At 45.6% G+C, this 16,815-nt stretch overlaps 1 protein-coding gene across 1 annotated transcript in view; it reads left to right on the forward strand.

Moving 5' to 3' along the window:
• LOC111963508 (nesprin-1-like) overlaps positions 1-16,815 on the forward strand; it is a 141,572-nt gene that overhangs the window by 47,142 nt on the left and 77,615 nt on the right. Inside the window, exons 37-67 of the mRNA XM_070443450.1 lie at positions 674-797; positions 1,014-1,180; positions 1,420-1,573; positions 1,709-1,912; positions 2,235-2,406; positions 2,545-2,803; positions 3,400-3,579; positions 3,821-3,971; positions 4,160-4,318; positions 4,766-4,948; positions 5,201-5,302; positions 5,573-5,776; positions 6,018-6,225; positions 6,368-6,480; positions 6,737-6,942; positions 7,187-7,628; positions 7,981-8,153; positions 8,349-8,436; positions 8,847-9,068; positions 9,347-9,511; positions 9,755-10,111; positions 10,340-10,476; positions 10,663-10,840; positions 11,499-11,681; positions 11,884-12,027; positions 12,571-12,726; positions 13,136-13,300; positions 13,614-13,786; positions 13,958-14,111; positions 14,566-14,709; positions 14,869-15,033. Of these exons, the coding sequence (XP_070299551.1) occupies positions 674-797; positions 1,014-1,180; positions 1,420-1,573; positions 1,709-1,912; positions 2,235-2,406; positions 2,545-2,803; positions 3,400-3,579; positions 3,821-3,971; positions 4,160-4,318; positions 4,766-4,948; positions 5,201-5,302; positions 5,573-5,776; positions 6,018-6,225; positions 6,368-6,480; positions 6,737-6,942; positions 7,187-7,628; positions 7,981-8,153; positions 8,349-8,436; positions 8,847-9,068; positions 9,347-9,511; positions 9,755-10,111; positions 10,340-10,476; positions 10,663-10,840; positions 11,499-11,681; positions 11,884-12,027; positions 12,571-12,726; positions 13,136-13,300; positions 13,614-13,786; positions 13,958-14,111; positions 14,566-14,709; positions 14,869-15,033 (5,632 nt within the window). The remainder of the gene's footprint in view (positions 1-673; positions 798-1,013; positions 1,181-1,419; positions 1,574-1,708; positions 1,913-2,234; positions 2,407-2,544; positions 2,804-3,399; positions 3,580-3,820; positions 3,972-4,159; positions 4,319-4,765; positions 4,949-5,200; positions 5,303-5,572; positions 5,777-6,017; positions 6,226-6,367; positions 6,481-6,736; positions 6,943-7,186; positions 7,629-7,980; positions 8,154-8,348; positions 8,437-8,846; positions 9,069-9,346; positions 9,512-9,754; positions 10,112-10,339; positions 10,477-10,662; positions 10,841-11,498; positions 11,682-11,883; positions 12,028-12,570; positions 12,727-13,135; positions 13,301-13,613; positions 13,787-13,957; positions 14,112-14,565; positions 14,710-14,868; positions 15,034-16,815) is intronic.

The raw sequence follows: 16,815 nt of genomic DNA on the forward strand, positions 1-16,815 counted from the left end.
AACTCAGAGTATCAGAGTATGCTATTCTGTTCTTCTGAAATAGAGTACATTTTCTTCATATCATGCTTCTTTAGACCTGTCTAAAATAAATACTGGATTTATTCTGAAGGTGTAGGCTATATTACATGGATTTATTAGACTTTTAAAATGTAGATGTTCCAAAGGTCTGCATCAGTGGCTTGTGGAAGCCAGGAGATGCTAAATATGTTAATTAATGGCCCAGTACCATGAGACCGACAGTTATTTGCTTGACAATCACCGGCTGACAAAACTTCATGACCGCCACAGCCCTAGGTTGGAATAATACTAGGAAATTGTGAAAATTATGATAATGCACTTTTAGTGTAAGCGCTGTTTGAAAAGACTGCCTGAAATGTGATCCTGTTTTGGTGGGATTGAATTTTGGTACATTTGTTAGACCAATAAGAAAGAGAGTTCTCTGCCAATAACAGCTAGTTTTCGGTTTTCCCCTCCCACCTCAGACCACTCCCAGACAGCCCTAGCAAAATCTTGCTTGAGAAATTGATCTTTGCTAAGAAGCTATTTTTGTTTCTTTTTGACCATTTTAATTGAAAACAATCACGGCAGGGTGCTTAATTGTTACCCAGAAATGATTTGATATTGAGATAAAAATGTCTGCATTGGATCTTTAAACTTGGATACTTTGTTTCAGGTATGAGAAGGATCGTTCTAGCTTCGTATCCTGCTTGGAGAGATGTGAGTCTACATCCAAACCTGAGAGCCATTGCCTGCCTGCAGATAAAACAAAGCTACAGAGTGAGCTGCGAGACTTGCAGGTACTGTAAATTCATCCATTTTGAATTTATGTTCCTGGACTGATCCTGCACACGCTTCCATATGTAATTAGGGCCCGTTTCCGAGACAGATTAAGCCTGAAAATTCTCCATTAAAGGTGTTTATTGGTCCAGAACTAGATTTCATCTCTGTCTGGGAAATCATTTTGTTGAAAGGCTTGCTGGAGTAGATGCTCAACAAAAGCTTGTCTTCTGTAGGATTTGCAGTATGAGGTGGTGTCGCTGGAGCCCCTCCATACTGGCCTGGTGACCTTAGGAACATCTCTGTACCCCACTGCTCCAGTGGAGCGGGCAAGGGAGCTTAGAGAGGACCTGGAGCAGCTGAAGAAGAGATGGAGCTCCCAGAATGAACTCATCCCTCACAGGTCAGTCAGAACATGGTGTGTTTGTCGGTCCAGCAGTAACACATTGATTCAATCAGGCTGCCTCCAAAATGGCACCCTATTCACTATACTACTACAGACTGTCATTGTTGGCAGATGGATCCTGTACGTCTTCCAAATCAAGTCTGTTTTGTCACATCACATTTCCAACACAATTAGGTCTTATTAGTACTGCACAGCACACAGTCGATAGATTTTTCTGTTATTTGCATACTGTACAGAATCCAGGAGCTCCAAGGCCACCTGTCCCAGGTGGAGCGGTTTGACCAGGCCCTGCATACGTTTTCTCAGTGGAGTGAGACGCTCCTCTCCAACCTACACTCAGCTTCCCAGGTCAACATCACTGACCTGCAGCCTGCTGTGGCCCAAGTCAAGGTACGAACTACGGTCAACTGGTCAATGTTTTTTGTTTGTTTGTCTGTTCTACTGTAAGATATCTGTAATAACAGTGTTATATATGACATATATCTCCTCTTCCTACTCCTCTGCATCCTATATGGTATTCTGCAGGAGACTCTGGCAGCACTTCAGAAGCAGAGCGGTGTGAGGGAGAGCCTGGAGCTTCAGACAGAGGGTCTGTGTGCCTCGTGTGATCCCCAAGATGCTCAGCTCCTCCAGGGGAGACAGGGGAGCTGCCTACAGCCCTACCTGGAGGCCCAGCAGCTGGCTGAAGTCCGGCTGGACTGCTTGGAGAAGCTAGAGGCCTTGCTGGAGGTAAGATATAGGCTGAATAGGGGGGCATAGGTCCGACAACATGACCAGACAGCATGTTAAGGTAAGCTTTGGCTGGCCAGCTTGCCTTAGTCCTGCGTCCTTTCTTGGTCCTCATTTCCGAGTACCCAGATGTTGCTGAAACCTGTTTTAAGTAAACATTCAATAAGTAGGAATATGGTTAGGTTTAGGGGTAAGGTTAGGGTCAGGGTTAAGGTAAGAGTTAAGGTTCGGGATAGTCATTCAAAAGTTGTTAAATAGAGTGTAAGGGGTTAACATGTTGGAGTTAAAAAACACAGCCTGTCTTATGCCTCCCTTCCTACAGACCCACTGTGCAGCTGCAGGGGTACTACGAGGCCTGAGGCAAACGGTGGAGAGCGCAGGGAGCTGGGACCGGGGTCGGGTGGAAGAGCTGCAGCGAGAACTGGAGGCCATCGTCCCAGACATCAGCAGACTGGAGAACCTGGCAGCCAGCTTGGACAGCAGCCTCTGTAAAGGTATTTTTATGATTTATGATTTAATTTATTATAATTTATTTGATGTATTTGTTCCTCTGAATTGTATTGCTACCCTGCACTTTGTATTGCTACATTGTACGCCGTATTATACAAATAACGTTTTGATTTGATTTGAAGGCCACCTACACGTGGTGAGCAGCACTGCAGAGGGAGGCACCCGGACGTCGTGCCGGGTGCTGGCTGATGGTCTCAGCGGAGAGCTAGACATGGTGAGGAACCTGGTGGGGACCAAGCAAAGCGAGGCAGAGGCTTTGGGAGCGCTGTGGAGCTCCTTCAGGCAGAGGAAGGAGCAGCTGCTGAAGAGTGTGGAGGACATTGAAGAGAAGGCGGACCACCAGAGCCTCAGAGAACCCAGCCCACTTGCCCTGCAGCAGAGGTAGCTACAGTTTAATGCTAGTGTCACAAAGAGCAGAATATTTCAAACATGAAATTGAACACGTTTAACTTGGAAGACTGTGTAAATCATGCATTGATGTCAATGGTTATGCAACTGGATCTCAAGTTAGGTTTTGGGCCATACCCTGCTACTCTCTCTCTCTTCAATACTCTCTAATGCAGGGATCGTTAACTAGATTTAGCCGCGGGCCGATTTTTTCTTGAGTGGATCGTCAGGGGGCCGGAACATAATTCCTAATAATTTGTAGACTGCAAATTGACAAGAATCCCAAACAGACATATCAGTTGACTAAACCATAATATTTTCAAACCTTGCTTACATTGTATAAGATCACATACAGTAGTATATCCCCTCTATTATGAGTGGGAATACTTTGGAACAGATTCCCCAAATTAAAATCACTTGGAGCTGATTTGCTTATTTTTTCATTGCTCAGGAAACTTGGGGGGCCAAATCAAATCAACCACGGGCCAAATTCAGGAACCCAGTTGGGGAACCCTGCTCTCATGTGTGAGTTGTGAATAGCTGACTGTAAATGAGTCGCTCCCTCTTCTCTCGTTCTCTGTGGTATCCAGGCTGCGGTTCTTCAACCAGCTGGAGGATGAGCTCCAGTCTCACCAACACGAGGAGCAGTGGCTTAGGGACAAGGGCCAGCAGCTAGCCCAGAGAGATGCAGAGCTGGCTGGGGAGGTTCTCCGAGAAATCAGCCTCCTGGAAACCACCTGGGAGGACACCAAGAGACTCATCACTGACAGGTGCGTAGGTCTCTGTCATCTGCATAACATAACACAGAATAAAGACCAAACTATCACAAAGTCTCTAAACTAACCAGGGACATATAATTAGCAGATTCTTTAAGAATGGCAAAACTTTGCAAAACTGTAGCTCATCCAAGAGACAATATGAACCCTTACTCAAATCTAAGACCACTAACCCCCCCCCCCCCCCCACACACACACATGAATCCTATAGTAAGAGTTGTACGTTTGTTGGCAGACAGGAGCAGTGCAGTGTTCTGGTGGAGCTGATGAGAGAGTACCAGAGCTTGAAGACGTCCATAACAACCATCACAGAGAACACTGAGGCTGTGGCTGACATTGGTTCTGCTCTTAAGGACCATGAGGAGACCAAGAGAGCGCTGTCTAAGGTTAGGATAATGACATTCATCTCAGTTCTCATATAAACTTGTGTAAAACATTAGTACACTGTTACCAGCTAGTATCTTGTTATTGCTCTATATTGCTACAGTGAACTTCAAAATAAAAGTAACCACTTCAAAATAAAAGTTTGTGTTGCTCTTCGTTCTCACTGTTTTCCCATTCTTCATCTGTGCAGCATGAAGCAGCGAAGGCGGAGACGTCAGCCAGGCAGAGTGAGCTCGACCAATTTTCCAGTAAAGGGAAGCAGCTGTTGAGTGAGCTGAAGAAGATCTCAGACTGTGAGACCCAGCTAATGAGGAAGGACATGGAGACACTGGTGGACCAGTGGCTCGATGTAAGTCTACATTTCCAGTCTTGCCATGAGGAGTTTAGGTCATCCACTATTGGTGTGTTGTTGCTGTGCTGTGTGTTGATTGTTATATGTTATATTTATGTACCTGCATGCCAGCCTACATCATTGCCCCTTGTGGGATATTCAGTATTTTGAATTGAATTGAATAAAAAACAAGATGTGCAATAGTGATACAGTAGTTCTGTTGGAGTCTTGATTTGATCTTTTTAATCTGACCGTGAGGAGCATAGGTGATCCCCAAATGTTCTCCACAGCACTCTGCTTTGGGACAGTTTCTCAAGTTCCCTCAAGTTCCTTCCATGAGTATTTCAGTTTGTCCATCTCTGTTTGTACAGGTCCTCTTCAGGTGTTCCTTGGTCTTCCCTGATTTATTTTGCCTCCACAATTTTGTGAATTTACAGAGGTTGATTTTGTCCCTTTACATTACAGGTGTTGGAGAGGGTTGAAGACAACATTGAACATCTGATCCAGAGCTTGGCGTTATGGGAAGATGTACGCCAAATCAGCGAGGAGATCGAGGGATGGACAACCAACTCTGTGATGGAACTCAGTGAGAGCCTGAACAACCTCAACGACAGCCAGAGGATGGAGACCAAACTCTCTGCATTACAGGTATGATGCATTGAGACACACCAGACCGAGATATACAGTAAGATGTTCCTTCTACTACCCTTTAAGTAAAACAGGAGAATGATGGAGCTAAAGTTGTCTGTTAAATGATTCTGTCCAATCAGTTTGACTCAATACATTTTTCAGATACTGCATCCCAAATCTACTAATCATCCAATCCTTTAATTCCTGCAAATCCCAAATGCTCAAACATATAAATGAAATCACATTTTCCAATTTTTTCCCTGTGTATAGGTGGAGATGGGGAAAAATGAGCACAAGCTTGTAAACCTGCAAGGGAAAGTGTCAGAACTGAAGCATCTCAGCCGTAGCCAGGAAACGCCATCCAAACTACAGGTGTTGCGCATTATTATTTTGAAGCCCAGACTTCAGCCATCTATAGCTTTTGAAAATCTTGTTTGAAGTTATGTATGTTGAAGCAAACTTTTGAACTAACTGACACATTGTGAGTTTCCTAAAACCTAATGCTAAAAATATTATTTGAAGTCCATTGGTAGGCAATGAAGGAACAATAGTGCTCCAAACATTTTGGGAAACTCATGCTCAGTCGGTTTGTCCCATAGAACTTCAGAAGGGAGCTAAAGATCTTCTGTATGTTTCTATCAGGTGCTGGAAGCCGATTTGAGGAAGAAGATGAGCCAGGTGCAGAAGCTGTGTGAGCAGGCCAGTGGAAACCTCCGGGACTTCAGCTCCCAGAGGAAGCAGCTAGAGGACTACATTACTCAGATGTCTGATTGGCTTAAGAGCATGGAGCAATCCCTGACGAGCTCACCGATTGGCTCTGACCCAGAGGACATCTGCAGAGTCAAGGTCGGTAGATGTTGAATTGAAACAGCTTTTACCTGAGAACTTACTTGACTCAGTCCACTTGGCCCTCTTGTGACCATAGGGAATCCACCATGGCTCTCCACTTCACTATTTTCTGTGCAAGGCCTTTACCTCTTTCCAGGAGATCCTGACTAAGTAATTTTTCTGAGCGATCACACGTGTTATTATGTATATTATTATTGCTGTAGGTGTAGAACTCATATGTGTGTGAATTGCATGACAGGACCTCCAGAAGGACCTTCAGAACCAGCAAGGCAGCATAGATTCTACCAGGGAGAGCCTGAACACTCTGTGTCGGAAGTACCCTTCTGAGGAGCTGGCTGGGCTGGGCAGTGCCCTCACTGACCTCATCAAGAGCTACGAGTTTGTCAACCAGCTGTCCTCCAGGACCCTGGCCTCCCTGCAGCACGGCCTGCAAAAACACTTCAATGGTGAGAAGGACTGAATTCATGGATCGATTGATTGATCTATCCATATATCTATATATCATATATCATACTACTGTATTCTATTCTGCAATATTCTACAACCATGACGAGGATGATGATAATCTCTGTCTCTCTTGTTCTGTAGACCTGGTTCGGGAGTTCCACAGCTGGCTGTCTGGGCAGAGGGAGGTAGTGAAGGAGTGCTCTGACCGATCAGGAGACACTAGCATCGTGGAGCGCAAACTCCAGAAGCTAAAGGTACAGTCCGAACACAACATATAACCCATACAACCCTTAACTATACCATTAATTCTCAATCTCTTAAAGTAGGTTTCCCCGGACGCAGATTAAGACTAGTCCTGGAGTAAAATGAACATTTTCCATTGAGTCTGCTTTTTTTATTTCAGGACTAGACTAAATCTGTGCCCTGGAAACTGGCAGTTAAACAGGTAATTACTTGTGCAAGTGTTTCCCTGTCACATACAGTTTAAAGATGTGTCCTCCTTTCGTTTAGGGGGCTCTGGAGCGTGTGGAGGAAGGGGAGGTGCGTCTGACTCAGGTGTGTGAGGAAGGGGAGAAGCTCCTTCTCCATCTCCCTAAGGCCAGCGCTGGCCAGGTGCAGCAGCACCTCTCCTCCATCCAGCAGGACTGGGACCGCTTCGTAGAGCAGTGTAGACTCAACCAACAGGCCCTGGAGGACAGCACTGCACAACTAAATGGGTAAGAGATACTTGGGATGGATCTCAATAATATAAAGAGACTTCCTCTCCTTTCCCTCATCTTCACTTATCCAGGCCCATCCAGGCCTATCCGTTCTGTACAGATAGGGAAAAATCAACTTCTAGAGGTAGAACTATAGAATATTGAGATGCTGCCTTGGAGCCCAGGAGTAGGCCTCAGGGATACAGTCATAGATGTCTATGAGTCTGTGACTGTTACATGGTGATACATCTCTGTCTGTCAGGTTTGAGAGCCGTCTGAAGAGGCTGAAGCGTTGGCTGGAGCACACGGAGCAGAGGCTGAACACAGAGCTGCCTGAGGAGAAACACAGGGACCCTGAGAAGGCAACACTGGAGAGGGTGGAGGGATACCACCAGGACGTGCTCAAAGAAAGGGACTCGTTCGAGCGACTGTGTCAGGAGTCGCAGGCCCTGAACGAAGGTGGACGGGGCGACGGTGGCGAGACGCGGGCGGCTGCGGGGCTGCAGTCTCAGCACCAAGGTCTGCTGCGGAGGGTGAAGGAGAGGCTGCGGAGCTGCCAGATGACCCTACAGGAACAGCAGGCATTTGAGGAGACCCTGCAGAGCACCTGGTCCTGGCTGAACGGTGTACAGGAACGACTGGGGAGCCTCAACAGTACACTGGGGAACAAGGAGAAGCTGGAGAAGAGGCTGGGACTTGTACAGGTCAGACAACATGACAAACTGAAGCTGATGTATCCATGATAGAGACCTTAATTCAGGAGTTATCATTCTTAATATTTGTTGTTTACTTTACCCCCTATTACATTTACCTCAAGTACCTCATGTGCAACTAATCATTAGCCTATGTTCTTATGAGTCCTCCCAAGTACCCCCTTGTGGACAGGCCAGGTACCGCCAGGGGTGCTAGTACCCCAGGTTGAGAACCACTACTTTGGGATAACACGAGCCATGGAAGGTCAATGTTTCAATGAGGAAATGGTCTACATGGATGTTGAACAAGTCTTCAATCAGTCTGAATAAAGTTTGCTTTGCTCTTCCTCCATGTGTGTTCCAGGACATTCTGCTGATGAAGGGCGAGGGCGAGGTGAAGCTGAACATGGCGGTAGGGAAGGGCGAGCAGGTCCTGAAGCACAACAGTGTGGAGGGACAGGAGGCCATCCGCTCCCAGTTACAGAACCTGAAGGACGCCTGGGCCAACATGCTCATGACCTCCATGAGTTGTCACAGGTACAGTACGCTGCCCGTTTACCCCAATAAAACTACAGTGAATCTCTTGCTGCAGTTTGGAGTAGCACAATACATGATGTTATGTGTATAGCAAGCTTCTCACTACCCGTAAGTATGCTCCAATCTTCCACGTCTCTGTGTGTGTTAATTTGTGCGTGTGTGCTTGTGTTTGCTTTCTTGTGTTGACCAACCCAGTCGTCTGGAGTGGACGGTGGCCCTGTGGAGTAGCTACCAGGAGAGTAAGGGTCAGCTGCAGCAGTGGATGGAGTCTGTAGAGCAGGAGGTGAGATTTTGCTGTGCACACTTTTAGAGATTGGGACTATAAGGTTTTATCAGCATTTTTGTCAAAATTGAGTTATTGACATTGTTCTCTTCAATGTTGTATACCATATAATACTAAAAATACCCCAATTCATGTTAAGTTCAAAAGAATACAAGATAAAAATTGCTGACACCATTCAAACCAATGAGGGTTCGGAACATTAAAGCCAATTATCTCAGAATCCTCTTTTAGCAGCTAGAACCTCTCGACTTATCTTTTCTTACTACCACTGATTTAGCATATATCAGCTATTTTAAATACTTTATTGATTGAGATGTGGTTGTTTTACCTTCCTTACTTGAATGCGCTGCATGTAAGTTTCTCAAGATGAGAGCGTCTATTAGGTGACTCAAATGTCAATGTAAATGTAGGTGGGTCTGGCGCTGGCCCAGCAGCCAGGCCTGAAGGAAAAGGCTTCTCTCCTGGAGCGTCTCAGAGCCCTGCAGGCTGACGTGGAGGCTCATACAGCACCACTGGGCAGGCTGACAGAGAAGGCTGCAGAGCTGCATGAGAAGACAGGCGACCAGGCCTTCGGACCAGAGCAGAGAATGGAGCTCAATGCGCACTTTGCTGATATCACCGCTGTCGTCAAGGTAATCAAGCCTTGCTCCTAAAGGATGGCAGTTAGATACATGCTTTTCTCCTTTGTATAATAACCACATCTAATAACTACATAAGTACATTCAGTTCAAGTCTGACGATCTGTTTGTGTTATTAGCCTCAATTCATCTAGTTTGGTTGTTGTAATCGACTTGCATTGATGTTAATGCATCAAGACAATATCCAGTCTTTGTTCAGTCTTATATCCAGTCTTTACACTCGATGTGTAAATCTGACACAGCCTAACTCGGTCTCTCCGTCCACCCCTCAGGGTAAGGTTCACGCCATGGAGAACATAGTGACAGAGCATGAGCACTACCTGGAAGCTGTGAGGGACTTCAATGATTGGCTGACCTCCGCCAGGGAGGAGCTCCAGCGCTGGTCGGATCTGTCAGGAGACTCCACCTCTGTAAAGAGGAAGCTCGCCAAAGTTCGGGTGAGGATGTTCAATCATCACATACGATATAAACACCTTGTTGACACATCATTGACACATCAAAGTAATCATTAGAGATTAGGCACATGCAAAAAAATGCAATAAATGTTACCCTCCCGTAAGGAAATGTCTCTCTGTCTGCGCTAAGCCGCTATAGGACATCATAGTGACGGATGGAGAGTAGTTGGCAGGAAGAGTAATAGTTGAATGTTTCCTGTTCAAATGTTCCATGTTCCAATCCAGGAGCTGATAGACTCCAGGCAGTGTGGCCGAGAGCGTCTCAGCCGGGTGCAGCGTTGTGGGGCTGCAGCGAGGGACCACACGGGCTCCGGGGGCTTCGAGGCAGTGGAGAGGGAGGAGGCAGCCCTGCTGTCTGCCTGGGAGCACTGGGAGCGTGGGGCACTGCAGACCAGGGCAGGCCTGGAGACTGCGCTCTCTCAGATCGCCAGCTCAGAACAGGAGTTTAACTGCTTGGCTGCTCAGCTGGAGCAGGACCTGCAGGAGTTTAGCAGTCAGCTGCAGGAGTGGAGAGACAGACTCTCTCAGACCGAGGGGAAAAACAGTGGGGAGGAGGCTGTGCAGGGCTGGCAGATTGCAAAAGTAAGGCTCCTTTGCAGGTATTCTTATATATATACTGTTCAAGTATTGATGCAATGCCAAAGCGGAATGCAACAATAAAGGAAGGATCCGTAATAGTTATGATGAGTGTTGACTTTTCAAAGTGAAAGTGAAATGGCCAAAATCGCCATATACTCAGGCATCCACAATCCTCCATTCCCTCTCCTCTAAAGCATCTTCTCATTGCGTGTGTGTGTGTGTGCCACCCAGGACACTCTGGATGGCCTGGTTAAAGTGGAGCCCATGTCAGACAGTCTGAAGTCCCAGCTCAACGACCTATGGCGGTTCTCCAGGGACCTGGGCACTCAGTCAGAGAGAGTGTCCTCCGTCATCAAGGAGTACAACAGGTGAGTCAGTCAGCAGCAGGATGGAGGATTCTTACTATACTCAAACTTTCACGCAAAGCGTTCACTGGTGTCAATGGGAGACTTGCACAGAAAGTTACGCGTGCAGAATCAGATCTCAAGTCTGAATACCGCCCTGTAGGTGCTGTGTAAAAGTAATTGTATCTGGTTCTCTCTTCTCCCTCCTAGTCTGAGCCTGCAGGCCTCCAGAGAATGCCAGAGCAAAGAGAAGCTTCTGGAGCAGAGGTTCCGTGCCACTTTCCGAGAGTTCCAGCAGTGGCTGGTTAACGCCAAGATCATCACAGCCAAGTGCTTTGACGTGCCTCAGAACCTCAGCGAGGCCTCCTCCAGCCTGCAGAAGATACAGGTACATTAAGGGCCAGTTTCCCTGGACTCAAAATCAAGCCTAGTCCATCAGTTCTCCCTCTCCCTCTCTCTTTCTCTCTCTCTCTACCACACCTGCTGTCTCGACCTCTGAATGCTCAGCTATGAAAGCGAACTGACATTTACTCCTAAATGTGCTGACCTGTTGCACCCTCTACAACCACTATGATTATTATTTGAACCTGCTGGTCATCTATGAACGTTTGAACATCTTGAAGAACGATCTGGCCTTATTTGCCATGAACTCTTATAATCTCCACCGGGCACAGCCAGAAAGAGGACTGGCCACCCTTCAGGGCCTTGTTCCTCTCTAGGTTTCTTCCTAGGTTCCTGCCTTTCTAGGGAGTTTTTTCTTTCCACCGTGCTTCTACATCTGTATTGCTTGCTGTTTGGGGTTTTAGGGTGGGTTTCTGTATAAGCACTTTGTGACTTCTGCTGATGTATAAAGGGCTTTATAAATATATTTTACATTTGATTGATGTGTTCTTCAATGAATATTCTCCAGTAAAAGCACTTCTTATCTTTGTTCAGGAAACCTTTTGTCCTTGAACATATTTGTCCGTGCAAGCACATTTGATATCGGTGGACGTTCTGTTTTAAAGTATGCGTCTCATCTCTTGACTTCTGTCTCCACCCCAAAGGAGTTCCTGAGTGACAGGGAACAGGGCCACTCCAAGCTGAATGCTGTGGTGCTAAGTGGTGAGCTGGTGGTCAGTATTGCTGCCAAAGACCGAGTGGACGCTGTCCGGGCCAAGATTAGCAGTGCCAGAGAGGACTGGAAGACTTTGATGTCCAACCTGCACCAGAGGGAGACTGCATTACAGGTACTCCATCTATGTACAGTGCAGCGTGTGAATCCTTTCTGATGATAATGTGTCATCTATTCACTTTGTTTAAAAACATTATCTCACTCAGTGTACTTTACTCTATCTTGAGAGGAAGCATTTTATCAATTTGTGTGGTGCTGAGACCTCTGGTTTGGAATTGTGTGTCAGAAGGTGTGTTTGTTTCACTTCTATGTTTCAGAACCTCCAGTCTCAGATGAAGGACTTTGAGGCGAGTGCGGAGCCCCTTCAGGAGTGGCTGCACGGGACAGAGGTTGCTGTACAGGAGAGCAGCACACGACTCCACGACCTCACAGCTAAAAAGCAGGAGTTGCACAAGCTGCAGGTATACGTGACTCTCAGCCTGTGTCATTATGTCACTTCGTAAACCGCTATCACCATAACTGTTCCCATCATCCCACCCTCCACCCAGCCTTCCCAGGCACCAACCGTCCCAGGCACCAGCACGGCCATTACAGAAGCTCACCTTTTCAGCTCTGTCACAGTCAATCATAGTCACTGATGGAGTTCCGCATTGCATTGTTAAAGCTTATCACAACTGCAAACTGCTCATCTCTGCCCTGCCATCTACTCTATCTATTTTCAAATGCTTCTGCTGTATGTGTGTTCAATGCAGAGTAAAGAATAACTGTTTACAGAGTTGACGCTTGACAACCCTGCTCAAATGCTTGCTTCAAACATCTTTCTCTGCTGTGTTTTCTAACCCTCTTTGGAATTCCATTTCATGACAGTATTTCATGGTCATAACATTGACCAAATCTCCTTCTTCCATGTCTGGTTTCTAAGTGTCTCTGTTAACTTAGCTAACTGTCTTGTGTGTTGGCTTGCATGCCTCTGTCTCGGTGATAACCTGCTTGTGCCCTTGCAGTCTGTGCTCGAGGAGTTAGCCTCTCAAGAGGTTCAGCTGATCAGGCTCAAAGAGAAGGCCCAGCTACTGTGGGACGGACACGCGGCCGGAAAGGGCTTTGTCCACCGTGTCTCACAACTCTCTGCACAGTACCTAGCTCTAACCAACATGACCAAGGTAACTAATGTCTGCCTGCCTGCCAGCCTGTCCACCTGCAAGAGGGCAGGGAGGAGGCTCTAGACTGTGTTTGTCTGGAGCTTACCACTCCGGTTAAAATTGCGTAGATAATCAATGAATTTACAATCTTATAGCTGTAGAATGAAATATTGTATCATTGTAAACGTAATTATGTTTGATGGTATTTCGTTTTGAGGTAATGCTGAATTGCTAACACTTTAATACTGCTAATACTGAATTTCAATTTTTGCTGGCAAAATTACTACCGCTGTTCTTTTCTTCCATACTGGATTGTGGCCCGTTGTCATTTGCATCCACAAACCCCAGGTTCGCTTTAAGTTGAATTTGTCATGAGTGTGCACATGAATGAACACACAGAGGCTGACCTGTGTGCTGTGTGATCCCACAGGAGAAGGCTTCCCGTATCGACCGGATTGTCACCGAGCACCAGCTGTTCTCCCAGGGGCTGAAGGAGCTGCAGAACTGGGTGGCCGACACCAGCCACATGCTGCAGACCTACTGCACCCCCACAGCAGACAAGAACGTCCTGGACAGCAGGGTGATAAAGCTGGAGGTACAGTACGACCACCTCTGACCTACACCAAGCTACACTAAGATAAACTAAGCTAAACTAAACTCAGTAAACTAAACTAAGTAAACTATACTATGCTAAGATAAACTGAATTAAACAAAGCTAAGAGAAGCTACACTAGATCAAATAAAATAAATTAAACAAAGCTTAACTAAAATAGAGTCAGACTTGGATTACAGAGTAGAAGCTGTTTTAAATCTCCAGTATGTAACAGGTATCTAAGTTAGCATTGCTACTGCCTTCGTGAGACCTCACTATGTTATCCATGCAATGACCCTTAATGTCATTCTCCCAGGCTTTGCTGACAGCACGTCAGGAGAAGGAGATCCAGCTGAAGATGCTGGTCACCAGGGGAGAGTCTGTCCAGAGGAACACCTCAGTAGAGGGAGTACCAGTAGTCCGCAAGCACATCCAGGACCTCAAAGACTCCTGGGATGCCCTGCTTTCCGCCTCCATCCATTGCAAAAGGTATAGCTTTTCTTTCTTGTGTACTGCCTCAGTAGAATACTTACTGGGTTATGATAACGTCTGATCAAATTGTATGTTTTGTTTTATTTTTAACATTTGGGTAGTGTACAAGTAACTTTAGTGACGATTAGCTGATATATTTATGTTTACTACACTGTATTCCCCTCACAGTCAGTTGGAGGGAGCCCTTTCCCAGTGGACCAGCTACCAGGAGGACGTGCTTCAGTTTGTGGGCTGGGTGGAGCATGTTGAGGAGAGCCTGGACCCAACAGACAAACAGTTCTCCGAGATGAGAGACAAAACTGCCAACCTGGGTAAAGCCAAGGTACCCACCGTCGTCTATACTACTCATTATTATTGACAGTTGATGGGAAATGTGATTGCAAATAATAACAGTAAAAGAGGGACTCATGTCCGGTGCCAGTGCAAATAATAATGGTGAAAAAGACATGTCATGTGCCTCTGTCTTATAAAAACATTTGGATAAAGTGACCTTGGTAATGATTGGTCACAAAGTGCTTCTCAAACATCTTTAGTTTTATCAAGAGGTATTATCTTAACCCGGTGAAATGCCATGGTTTGTTTCAGCTTCAGACAGTACAAATTATAACGGTGAAAGAAGACATCCTTGTCGGGTGCCTCTTCCTTAAAAAGTCTCCAAATGCCAGTCTCCTATATGTTTGGTTTTATCAAGAAGTAACCTAACCCTGTATCATGCTGTGGTTTAAGTACAGTAGAAACATACACATTAACCCTGAGCTATGTTGTGTTTGTTATAGCTTCTCTATGAGGAGGTGCTGAGCCACAGCAGTCTGCTGGACACCATCACTATGAAGGGAGCCAACATGGCCGAACATTACGTCACACAGCTAGAGCTCCAGGACCTGCAGGAACGATACAACACCGTCAAGGACAACGCCAAGGTATATAGAGTAGCAGTGAAGCATTGAAGCATGCTCCATCTCCTACTCTTGTGTTAGTATTACTTGCCAGACTTATGTTGTTCCTCCTATGCATTAGCATCAACAAAAATAGTAGTAGTTGCATGTCTGTAATGCACGTCATTGTTATTGTGTTGTCAGAGTACGATGGGGAAAGCAGAGGAGCTTGTGCAGGCCCACCAGGAGTACCAGAGAGGCCTGCATGTGTTTGAGGCGTGGCTGGAGCAGGAGCAGGAGAAGCTGGGGTGCTACACACAGCTAGAGGGGGATGTGGAAACCCTGGAGGAGACGCTTCAGAAACTACAGGTCAGAACAAGAACATACTGCTACCTCCAGATACGGAGCCAAAGAAAAGTGGCTTTTCCCATTTCTCTCATTCTCCTAGATGAGAGACAAAACTGCCAACCTGGGTAAAGCCAAGTGACCCACGTTCAGCTATACTACTCACTATTATTGACAGTTGAGGGGAAATGGGATTTCAAATAATAACCGTTTTTTAAATTTAACCTTTATTTTATCAGCGAGTCATACTGAGATCTGAATGACATGAATTACAGAAAATACACACGTCAATATAAATACAAAATACATTCATCAGAAATAAGGTCAACAATCAGCTTTCTGAATTGCCCTAAAGGCACCAAAACATCACATTTAAGAACTTTTTGAAGATTTATTTAAGAACATTATGAAGGAAAATAGGGAATCGTGTCCGGTGCCAGTGCAAATAATAATGGTGATAAAAGACATGTCATGTGCATGGATTATTGATAGTTGTATAATTATTATTATCATCTATATTACACGTATCATGTAGTAACCAAGAAAGTGTTAAACAAATCAACATTTATTTTAGATTCTTCAAAGTTTCCACCCTTTGCCTTGATAACAGCTTTGCACACTTTTGGGATTCTCTCAACCAGATTAATGAGGAAGGCTTTTCCAACAGTCTTGAAGGAGTTTCCACATATGCGGAGCACTTGTTGGTTGCTTTTCCTTCACTCTGCGGTCCAACTCATCCCAAACCATCTCAATTGGGTTGAGGTCGGGTGATTGTGGAGGCCAGGTCATCTGATGCAGCACTCCATCACTCTCCTTCTTGGTCAAATAGCCCAAAATGTTTTTTGGGGATGCCTCTCGGGCTTCCTTGCCAGCCGTTTTCGTGTCGCCAACTCCATTCTCCGGTATCCCTCCTCGCACTGTTCTAGAGAATCCCAGACGGGCTCCGGCACTCTCCCTGGGTCGACCGACCACCTCTCTACCTCCTCCCAGGTTGTCTCATACTCCAGATAGCACTGCTCACCTGTCCAGGAGTCCCTTTCACCACGCTGCTTGGTCCTTTGGTGGTGGGTAGTTCTGTAACGGTCATCGTTGCATGAAGAAGTGGACCAAAGCGCAGCGTGGTAAGTGTTCATGATTTATTAATCAAACTGAACACTGAATAACAAAAACAACAAAGAAAAACTAACAAAACCGAAACAGTTCTGTCTGGTGCAGACACAAAACAGAAAACAGCTACCCACAAAACACAGGTGGGAAAAGGCTACCTAAGTATGGTTCTCAATCAGAGACAACGAAGGACAGCTGCCTCTGATTGAGAACCACACCCAGCCAAACACACAGAAATAGAAAACATAGAACACAAAACATAGAATGCCTACCCCAACTCATGCCCTTACCAAACCAAAATAGAGACATAAAAAGGATCTCTAAGGTCAGGGCGTGACGATGGGCTTGGTCTATTACCAAATAGGGCTAACTTCTGTATACCACCCCTACCTTGTCACAACACAACTGATTGGCTCAAACGCATTAACCTTTTGACGCGTAAATTCTAAATATTAATAACAGCCCTTACAGTGTGAGTACTTTTGCACACTCTGCCAGAATTCTATGCTGCTGTTCTAGAATTTGATTGTTGCATTTTGCCGCTATTCTCTACACCCCTCATTGTATCAATACCGCAATGTCTGCTTCATTTGAGGCTTTATAAAACTTTCTTCCTATAGTAGTAGCAGTGAGTTTGTATAGTATTACTGATAATTTTATAATTATTATTATCATCTATATTACACGTATTATTATCTG

The sequence above is a fragment of the Salvelinus sp. IW2-2015 genome, linkage group LG4q.2, assembly GCF_002910315.2.
Source record: "Salvelinus sp. IW2-2015 linkage group LG4q.2, ASM291031v2, whole genome shotgun sequence".
NCBI classification, from domain to species: domain Eukaryota; kingdom Metazoa; phylum Chordata; class Actinopteri; order Salmoniformes; family Salmonidae; genus Salvelinus; species Salvelinus sp. IW2-2015.